Source organism: Egretta garzetta, unplaced genomic scaffold, assembly GCF_000687185.1.
Source record: "Egretta garzetta isolate BGI_Z169 unplaced genomic scaffold, ASM68718v1 scaffold108, whole genome shotgun sequence".
Taxonomy (NCBI): Eukaryota; Metazoa; Chordata; class Aves; order Pelecaniformes; family Ardeidae; genus Egretta; species Egretta garzetta.
This window is the reverse complement of record NW_009260614.1, coordinates 7,997,577-8,007,368: the sequence shown is the minus strand read 5'-3', so window position 1 is coordinate 8,007,368 and position 9,792 is coordinate 7,997,577. Positions and strand designations below refer to the sequence as shown.

Sequence of the window (9,792 nt, the reverse complement as noted above, 5' to 3'; positions counted from 1 at the left end):
TTGTTTTTTTTTTTTTTTTTTTAAAAAAAGCTTATGGCAGGGTGTGCTGTGTGGATTCCAGTTACTGTGGCTTCAGGCAGCTTTGTTAGATACATGCTACTCCCTAAGGCTATTGGCATTTTGGGGACTGTTCTGTGGGCTGCTGAGAGTGCAAATGTTTTAAAAGTGGGCTGTGTTTCAAGTTTTGCATGAGATTTTTGTGCTTGAGGCCATGCTGTCATGAGGATGCTATTTCTGTTTGCTACTTGTCTTTATTGAACCTGTGGGCACTGGTCTAAGCAACATCCACATGTGACTTTCTTAGGCTTCAGTTTTGCTGGCTACTTCAGCCATGCAGGAAAACTTACTTGGAGGAGGATGTGACAGTACATAATGGAAGCATCAGACTGGGACATAGGAGCTGGTAGGGATCTGCCTGTTCGCAACACTGAAAGATCCTGATTTAAAGCAGAGCAGTTCAGAACTGCAGGGTTCAGAAGCACGTTCTTTTGTGGCTAGGAGTGACCTTTCTGACTCCTGGTGTAGGGCTTGGAGCAGCAAAGTGTCCTGCCCTCTGTGGTGGCTTTTAAGGCCAGCAGCATGTGGGTGAAACCCTAAATGTCTGTGTGTCTTGGTAGCATAAAGACTTGGGGGGTGCCTTCTCATGGCACTGTGGCCAGCCTGTGGGAGAAAAGATGCTGAGAAGTTGCTCGAGTGTGAGGGGACTAGCGGGAGGTGGAGGTGAGTGGGCCATCCACTGGCAGGAGTCTGGCAAACCCTCCTCTTTTCAGACCTCTGTTCTTTGTGAAACTTGTGCGGAGTCGTTCCATATTCATGGTAATGTTGCAAAGGGTTATTTCCTGAACTGTAGGAATTCAGTATTTGTACTGTTGTCCTTTACCATGATGTCTGCTGAGAGATTGTTTTGTGTGAGCCTCTGGGTTGATGGTTTCTGATGGTTTCAGCCTCAGGGCTAAAGCAAATCTGCAGGCTGCGGTGTCACCTGCACTCCCTAACCCTGGCAAAGAGCTTGTGCTTTGTGCTGGTGGTTGTAGGTAGCTGTGAAAGTGGATGGAGAGAGAGACTTCAAGGTCCTGCTTGTTACACAGTTTGTTGGCATGTCTGTCTATCCCAGGCACTACAGAGGGAGAGGACGTATATTGAGGGACGAGGAAGGCAAAGTATCTGGGAGCTTGGCTCTGAATGCCCCAGAACGTGTGGCAGCTCTGAGTCTGGTTGTGTTTTTGCAGAGGAGAAAGCTGGATGCTGTCTACTACTATATGCGCAGTCTGGCTGCTAGCAACCCCATCCTCACTGCCAAGGAGAGCCTCATGAGCCTGTTTGAAGAGACAAAACGCAAGGTGAGTCTTGGAGCTGCGCTGCAGGACGGTGCAGCTGCCCATGCTGGCTCTTCTGCACTGGAGAACTGGATGCAGAGAGGAGGGTGATGGTGGCTTTTTGGCTTGAAGTCACCAGTTATCTACTTCTAAGAAATTCCATATTGGGAGTCAGATGAGAGAGACAGTCTCCAGAATTACTGTGTCCTTTTCTGCCTCTCCTCAGACTCCTTTTGGGGTTGTTTGGGCAGCTAAATCTCTTGTTTCTGGGTTGCAAACTGTAAAATAGCCAAGCTCAACGAGGGCTCTAGGTTGCTGTGGTTTGCAGCATGACCTTGGCATTTAGCATGATCATTGCCTTATCCCAGAGGTGCCCCACAGGGGTGGACAAGAGAGGCTGCAGTCCCTTTGTGCCCCACAGGGTCACCCCAAGTCAAAGGTACAGCATGTTGGCTGTCACACACTGCTAGGACTCGACACAGCTTTTCTTGTCCCAGGGCAGCTGGAGCTGAAAACCTCTCACCTGCACTGTCCTATAGTGCCAGAAACCAAATTCTGGACCTGTGAATGAGTTACTGTGGTTCTGAAGTGGGGAGAAGAGCTAATTTCTCCATGTAAATGAAATTATTTACTTTTCCTGAACTTTGATCCCTGGGTGATCTGAATCTGTCCTGTCTGCCCAGGCTGAGCAGATGGAGCAGAGGAAACATCAGGTGCTGGATCTGAGCCCCAGCCGCCGGGGGAAGGGCAAGAAGTCCACATTGCGACAAGTTGGAGATGATGCCACACGGCTGGAGATCTGGATCCATCCTTCCCACCCCCGCTCCTCCCAGGGCCACGAGTCCGGCAGGGAATCTGAGCAGGACAATGGTCTTGGGAACCTCAGCCCCAGCGACGTGAGTACTGCAGGAGGCAGCAGTTGGCTTTGGTGTCATGTGTTTGGAATGCAGTGGAATGACACTGGATCTGTTTTGCTTTCCTGTTGCTAAATTTTCCAGTGTTTTGGCTTCCCCTATGGGAGCTGTGCCTGGGTCAGGCTGAGGAGCTGGTGACCTCGTGTCTCTCGTGTTTAAGGCATGCCGTTACCATCCATTTCTTGGCAGCATGTGCTGGTGTGGCTGATATGGAATAGGAGAGGCACAAACAGAAGATGCTGTAAGATGCCTCTGCTCAGGGCTCTAACTTGGGTGAGGTTGCTTGTGGGAAATGAGGTCAGATGCTGAAGACCAGGGTTAACAGTGACCCTGTAAGCTCTGAGGCTTGTTCTGGAAGTGGGTCACTTGTCCCAGTGCCAGATGATTGGAAGTTTGCACTGTGAATGTGAAAAACATGGTTTTAATTTCCAGTGTAGGTGTCATATTTGCATTACTTGCTCTGCTGATAGCCAGACTGGTGCCTTTCTTTTGCAAGGGTAAAAAAAAAATAATTGACTAATGGTATCTCTCATGAGTCTGTTTGAGCTCTGTACCTTGCAAGAGGAGCCCGAGTGAACTCTGTTTGTCAAGCACAGGAATGCAGTGGTGGTTGGGAGCTCATCCTCTAGGAATCCTTGCACTGCTTTGGCACATGCGGCTTGCAAGAGAACTTGCCAGGGAGCTCTGGGCTGCCTGTCCTAAAATGGCTGTTAAGGATGTGAGTTTAGCAGAACTGGGAAGATCTTTGCCTCATACTGCGGGGCCCAGGGCTTCTCGGATACGATTGCACTTTTATAACTAGTTTGTGACTTAAGCTGGGTGGAACTGGGGTGAAGTCTTGGAGCTTTGAAAGATAAGCTCTGGCATGTAGCTGCAGAATTTTTAAGATGTTACTGCCCTTGGTTGTTTTCCCTCTCCTCAGCTTCTCTTCTGGAGACTTTTGCTTCCTCAGCATCATTGAAAGGAACGTGCCAAGCTTTAGCCTCTCCATAAATCATTTATGAAGATGCTTTGACATAAGATGCTGTGAGTGGTTTTGAGGCACTGGGAGTTTCTCTTTTGTAGGGCTCCCATGTGAGGTAGAGTAAACGCTAGCAGAGCAGGAGGCAGCGATGCCTTGTTGTTTATAGTGCAGCACTGTTTGCTAGAGCTTGCCCTTGGTCTGTTCAATGGGGGGCTGTGCTCTCTGAAGTGCAGGTTGCTGGCAATGCCTGTACAGATTGTGTATCTGATTGCTACCATTAGTCTTGATTTCTTCATCTGTTTGAGATGTTGGCTCGTGGAAAGCTTTCTCCGCTAATACTGAGCGGCCGCGTGATCAGAAATACAACGACAAAAGGGCAGGGGGAGCTGAGGTACCGGTTCGGGCACTGCTGGTTTTTGGCAGCCAAGATATTTGCACTCGGGCTGCCTGTGCCTGCTGCAGCAGCGAGCGTTCCACTTGTGTGAAGGCACAACTGCTTATGGGGCTGCACCGTGGCTGCATCGCCAGACTGATCTGGATTAAAAATAACCAGGTGAAAAGGAAACCTTAAAGCTGTGTCGCTGCCAAAGATACCGTGCTGTGAAGCTGTGGGCTGGGTAAAGACAGCAGCTCCCCGGGGGAGCTCTGGGCTCCTCGCAGCTGTAGTCTCTTACCTCTTCCTCACTGCATCTCTGGGAGGTTTGCAGCTCCTTCTCTGGAGAGGAGCGGAGCGGTCCATGTGTTGCCACTGCGTGGCACTGTTTGGCCTCGGAAGGGCCCTGCCTGCGCCAGGGGCAGGCAGCAGCCCTCATCCTGGCAGCACCTCTGCCCCGTGTCCCCCAGCCGGGCGGAAGGGAACAGCTCTTCTCCCAGGGGATGTGTGCCAGTGCTCACGTGTCATTTTGGGGAAATGAGTCTAAACCGTGTCATCGCTGCCTCGGTCCCTTCCTTGCCAGCTTTAGCTCTGGAAAAGGCTGAAGCAAGCCGTGTTCTTTCGTTTGTACTGACAGCTGTGCTCTGCAGGTAGCTCCTTGGGCATCAGTCTTTATGGCAGCTGTTTCTGGGTGCAGAGGAGGGAATTTCACAGGGTAGAACAGGAAAGCGTTCAGCCTCCAGAAGCAGATACACCACCACAAGTAAAGACCCTGACAGCTCTGGACATGTACTGGGCAGAAGCATGGGAGAGAGGCTCCTTCTGCCTTTCAAATGGAGACTGTTGCTTCAGAGCCAGCCCAAGCTAAAGGTGACTTGTGTTTTTACTGTGGAGATACTGGCTGTTTCACAGGTGATGAGAAATTGATTCGGGATGTCTTCTGTCCTCAGTCGCCGCTTTCTTCATTGTGCAGGTGGTTAGGTGCCAGCCCTATGTTGTGGCACACTTGGCAGGGAGATGCTGAATGATTACTCTCCCCTATTAGCAAGCAGAAAGTCTGCTCAGCACATGCTTGCGTGTCTCTTCTCAGTGCAGACTTTATTTTTCCTTCTGCAGGCCTATACAAAGACACAAATATCATTACTTTATCTCCGGGTTAGGAGCCAACTGAATGGAGTTAGTCAAGCATGATGGCAAGCCTGCAGAAGGCCAGCTCACGCTGCAGCCGTTGCTGTGACAAGAAGAGGTGGCATGCAGTGCTGGCAATTTGCCTTGGCACTGTGTATTTAGGTAGAGGCTTGGCATAGTTGCTTCTTTCACAGTTTGCTGCATCATGTTTTCTAGGAAGATGCAGAACTGGAAGAACGTACCGTCTGTCCACGCCAAGGGCCATGCATCTCCGTTTGACCCCTTTCTCAGTAACTGGATTTGGCACTGCTGTCACAGAGGGCATGGGACGGTTTCAAAGTGAGCTGAAGAAGTGTTTGAGTTGCAGCCTGGCTGTTCTGTGCTTAGGGTTTTGTCTGTTATGTCTGCAGCCTTTTGGGGTTTCATTCTGTGAATGGCTGCTCTCTGTGGTCTCTTCTATGTTGCATGTTTTTAGGTGTGCAGTGGCAGGAGAGTCCAGGCTGACCCAGTGCCCTGCTTACCTGACAGCATTGTGTCACTTTGGAGGGGATTCCAGTAAGAAATGCAAAAAAGGAGGCTGAACCAATGAGCAGCTGTGTTCTTTTTTTTTTTTTTTTTAACAGCTGGATAAGGCAAAGTGAGCTGAAGAGCTGAGCCTCTGCCATCCCTTCTCTGCCACTGGTTTAATTTGCTGTGGGTTGGTATTGATCTTAAATCTGATAGTACTGTATGCAGCTTGCTGCACAGGCTGTGAATTGGTACAGTAAGCAGGGCAAACGTGCTGTCAGTCCCTTGAGAAAGTGTTAATATTACACTGAGTTTGAGATTTTAATCGCCTCTGTCAGGAAATGCTGAGTTAAGGTTCCCACAGTTGCTATTGCCTGCTGCCTGTGCTCTGCAGTAGATACTTCCTTGTGTTATCATGTAGCATGCATGCACTAATAAAGATTACTCCATGGCTGCAGCTAAGATTAGGGAAGAGAGGTTTTCCCTTGGCACAACAGTAATTGAATAATACTTCTCTCCAGATGTCTGAATACTTTAGCATCATTAAAGAATTAAGTCTTCTAGCCTCTTTGTGAGAGGTCAATCTTGTAGAGCCATCAGAAGTTTGGTAGGGCCACCCAAAAAGCTCTTAGGAAAGCTAAGGCCAGAGTCAACATCTGCCGTCTCAGCCCTGTGTGGCGGCTGTAGGAACCTTCCCATTTCTCCTCAGCCTGCTGATTAGGACAGAGGTGTTGCATTTGCCTGGTGCTGGGTGCCCATGGAGCAACAACCCCTTGGCAATAGCAGAGAAATTGTGGTGGAATCATTAGCTCTGAAGTTCAGAGCAGGCTTTAACCTCAATTTCTTTACACAGGCTTTAACCTCCGTTTCTTTACACAGGCTTTCTTCTTGTCAGCAGGGAATATGGACAGTGCATCAGGGTTTCCACAGGTGAGCAGTAAATACCACCAGGAGGTCTACAAAAAAAAAGAGGACAAAGTTCTCTCAATAGGCTGAATATAGAGGGTTTCTTACTTTTGTGTTTCTTCTTTATTGCCTGCTGCAATCTTCTTTGGAAGCTTATTATACGTTCATGTGTCACTGTGCTGGTAATGGGTGCAAGTACCAGGGACAGAGCAGTGATGTTGGAGCTGTAAGCAGTGCATACCTTTGGGTGCTTGTTTGTATTTTCTTTCAGATGAGTAGTGCTAGTCTCTTTTGGACCCCTTCGTCTCCTTCATCTCCCAAGTTCTAGCAGATCAGATGACTGCCACGTATGCAGGGAAGTGGTCCTGCAGCTGGATGAGTGCACTGTCTCCTCAAAGCAGCGGAGGTTCTGAGAGCTGTCGTGCTTTTTTTCCCAGTTAGCTGAATCCTGACCTAGAGGAACTTATCCAGCAATGCCTGGTTGGGGCTGTCTTCACAACTTGCTCTGATTTGTTTCTTTCTGAGATGAGAGATCTCTTAAGGATTCTCACCTTCTGTCTTTCTCAGTTCTTCTCACCTGCTTAGTTTTATTTGACTTTGCCTGCCTCACCTGTGCACCATGATGCTATGTCTACTTACACTTCTGCAGCCCAGTCACAGTCCAAGACTGGAGGAGGCACTTTTGGGAATGCCTGTGCATCCAGGAGCACTGGGGAGTCCTTGGGGCCGCCCAAGTCTCTGCTGCAACGGAGGCCATGTGTCCTTAGTGAAAGGGGTCACTGTCCGAGTCAGCTCCTGCGTGTTTCACATCTGTTTTTCCTTGGTGGTGTTGCTGCTCGGTGCACTTGTTCCTCCTGGGCAGCAGCCGCTCGGGTGCCTGGGCTGGCTCCTTCTCCTGGCTGGTTTCAGCTGGTGCAATTTTTTGCCTGGGGGAGCTGTCTCTTGGGCTCTGCATCTGGAGAAAGAGTGCTTCTAGGGAGCAGTGGGATAAAACCTCATGTTAGTCTGGTAGCAGTTTTGGTGGGGGTTTCTTGGCCATTTTGCTCCTCCAGGCTGTCATTTGCGTGGCCCAGTCACACACGGGAGTGGTAGTGACCTGCGTTCAGAGTTGGGATTGCCTTGATGTGACTACCTGTGGTCCCTCGGAGCGTCTGGTTTGTTAAAAGGCTGTTGTGGTGTGAGCTGGGTGCCTGTGAGCATGGCCCAACTTTGCTCATGCAAATGCACCACAGAGGCACCCCTGTTTGCTGAGAGTGGCTCCCTTTGCTCCCAGCTCTTTTCTCACCTTGTGACTCTTTTCCTTTCCATTACACATGACTAGAAATAAGTGACAGGCAAAAGTGGAAATGATGGATTGCTATAATCATGGTTGTTCTCCTATATAGATGCATGGATAAGAGGCTACTTGGGGAACTCATTGTTTCTGGGAGTGTCTGCCCCTGAGTCTGCTGCCAGGCTGGTGGGAGCGTTTCTCTGCTCTGCCAGCATGGCTGGGTAGTTTTTCTCAGGACAGTGAAAGATTGATCTTTTCTCTTCCATGCAGGCTCTTATGAATAATCCCTGCTGGCTGAAGTACAGGGCTCCCTCATTTGCTACCTCTGTGGAGTCAGGTGGGCAAAGTGCTCAGAGTGGTCCTTTTTTAGAAGCCTCTGACCTGGAAATAAGTCCAGGCAGCTGAGGCTGTGCCTCTGGTTTAGCTGGGCAGCGTCAAAGCACTGGCATGCCTGCCTTCCCCCTGCTGCTGGGACATGACTCCCGAAAAGGGTAACCCTGCAGGCTGCACATGATAGCCTGGAAGCCTGTGCTGACCCTTGCATGCTTTTGGGGTTTTATATTTTTACCCAACACTGTATGCCTGTGGAGGGACTGGAAACCACCAGACCAGCAGTCCCTGGAGGTGCCCAGCAGGCTTTTCTACTGAAGCCATTTCTCACACTTGTTAAACATCTGAGCCACACCAGAGCAGTGGTGTAGGTGTGTCCCCAAAGGGAGGGGACACATGAGGGAGCGTCCCTTTAGTTTTTCTCAGTGCACAAGCCGGTAGTGGGACATAAACAAGGTCTTACAGCAAGGCCTTGGGTCAGGCTGCCATCGGTGCACTGCTCAAAAGGCAGCTTTTGTTAAGTCAGGAAGTTTGTCTCCTCTATGGTTAGGTGCTCTCTAGTATTTGACGTGAGTGATCCCTCCTGTGGTCTCTTGCATTATGGTCTGCCCTTGCTGTCAAGGGAAGGCAGTGCTTCCCCTCCAGCCTCCTGCTTGTTGCTGTACTGCCTTGTATTTGATCCATACCCCTGCAGTGGTGTGAGCCCCTGCTGAGCCTCCCCTGTGGCACAAAAACAAGCAGAGAAACTCTCTGGGGTGGGAATGCTGGGCACTAGCAATCAGCTAAAGGCTGCCCCTCTTTATTTCTTTCCTTTACCCACCACCCACATGAAAAAGCAGCAAGAGATGTTGCATCCTGAATTTTTATGCCCAAAGCGGGACTTAAGAGGGAGAAAGCTGGAGTTCCCTCTGCCCCTCCCAGCCCAGCCTCCTTTCCTCACCCCCGCAAGCTTGCAGGAAGCTGTTGGGTTTGGTTACTCATTTGTGGAGGTCAGGACTAGGTCTGGGTTTTTCTGCCTTTGTGTTTAGGAAACGGTTTACAAACTGTTTTGAGCACAGGGGAGCTGGTGGCGTGTGAAAGAGGCTTCTCAGCGTCTTTACTTCTGGACTTGAGTTAATTTTCTGCCCTGCCTCCTTTTCTGTAATCTCTTTCTTGGTTGGCAGCGTGAGGATTTCTGAGTGCTTTCCCCAGCCTGCAACCCCCTCCGCCTCCTAATATGACCTCGGTCACCAAACCACCTTGGGGCTTTATTTTTACTCTAGCCGTTTTGTTTCGCGTGGTAAGGTTGGTTTCTTTCCCCTAGCAGTGAGAAGACTTCTCTGCAGAGGAAGTAAAAGAGTGCCAGGCTGCAGTTGAGACTGGTTAAACACTAAAACCACACTCCTAGCCTCTCTGGGCTTGAGACGTGACATTCAGCCATGCAGCTCAGCGCTGGCTTTTTTTGCCTGCCAGTTGTGCACCCTCCCTGTGCTTGACTTTATTAATAAACTCTGTTTTTTACTTTAAAATGCTGGTGAAAACCTTCTCAGCTGCGGTTCTTCTGTTAGCGATCCATCCAGAAACGCTGTTGTACTTTGTCTGGACTAGTGATCTTCCGTGGATGCTTGGTGCTACTGCGCTCAAGCTCCCAGAGCTCGGCAGAGCTCACAGAGCCTGGTTACCAATTTAGCCTGTGTGTTGCTTTCCAGCGCAACTTGACCTTTTGTCACTACCCAGAAAGTGAAGGCTAAGCTGTCTTTAAGAGTTTCCAGAAGTTGGTGTGGATATTTTTTTTTTTTTCCTTTTCTTTTTAGACCATGTTGGTGGTTTTATTTAACTATGAAGAACAAGGCAGGGACTAATGTTACTTGAATGGGAGAGACACCGACATGTTCTCCTTCCGGTACCAGGCATCTGGTGCTAATGTGTGTAGAAGATCATGGTGGATCAGAGGTGGGAGCACTACAAGGACATCAATGACTTATGCCTGTGTGAGGGGCTCTGCTATATCCCAGTGCTCAGAGAGGCTGCGGTGAGGGGGGCGAGACTTCAAGTTCCAACAAGCTTTTCATACTCTAAAACCAAGTACAATCATCCAGAAA

General features: G+C 49.6%; 1 protein-coding gene across 1 annotated transcript in view; it reads left to right on the top strand.

Annotated features, from left to right (window-relative positions):
- SMG6 (SMG6 nonsense mediated mRNA decay factor) overlaps positions 1–9,792 on the top strand; it is a 126,100-nt gene that overhangs the window by 10,933 nt on the left and 105,375 nt on the right. Inside the window, 2 exon segments of the mRNA XM_009645160.2 lie at positions 1,230–1,340; positions 2,000–2,212. Of these exon segments, the coding sequence (XP_009643455.2) occupies positions 1,230–1,340; positions 2,000–2,212 (324 nt within the window).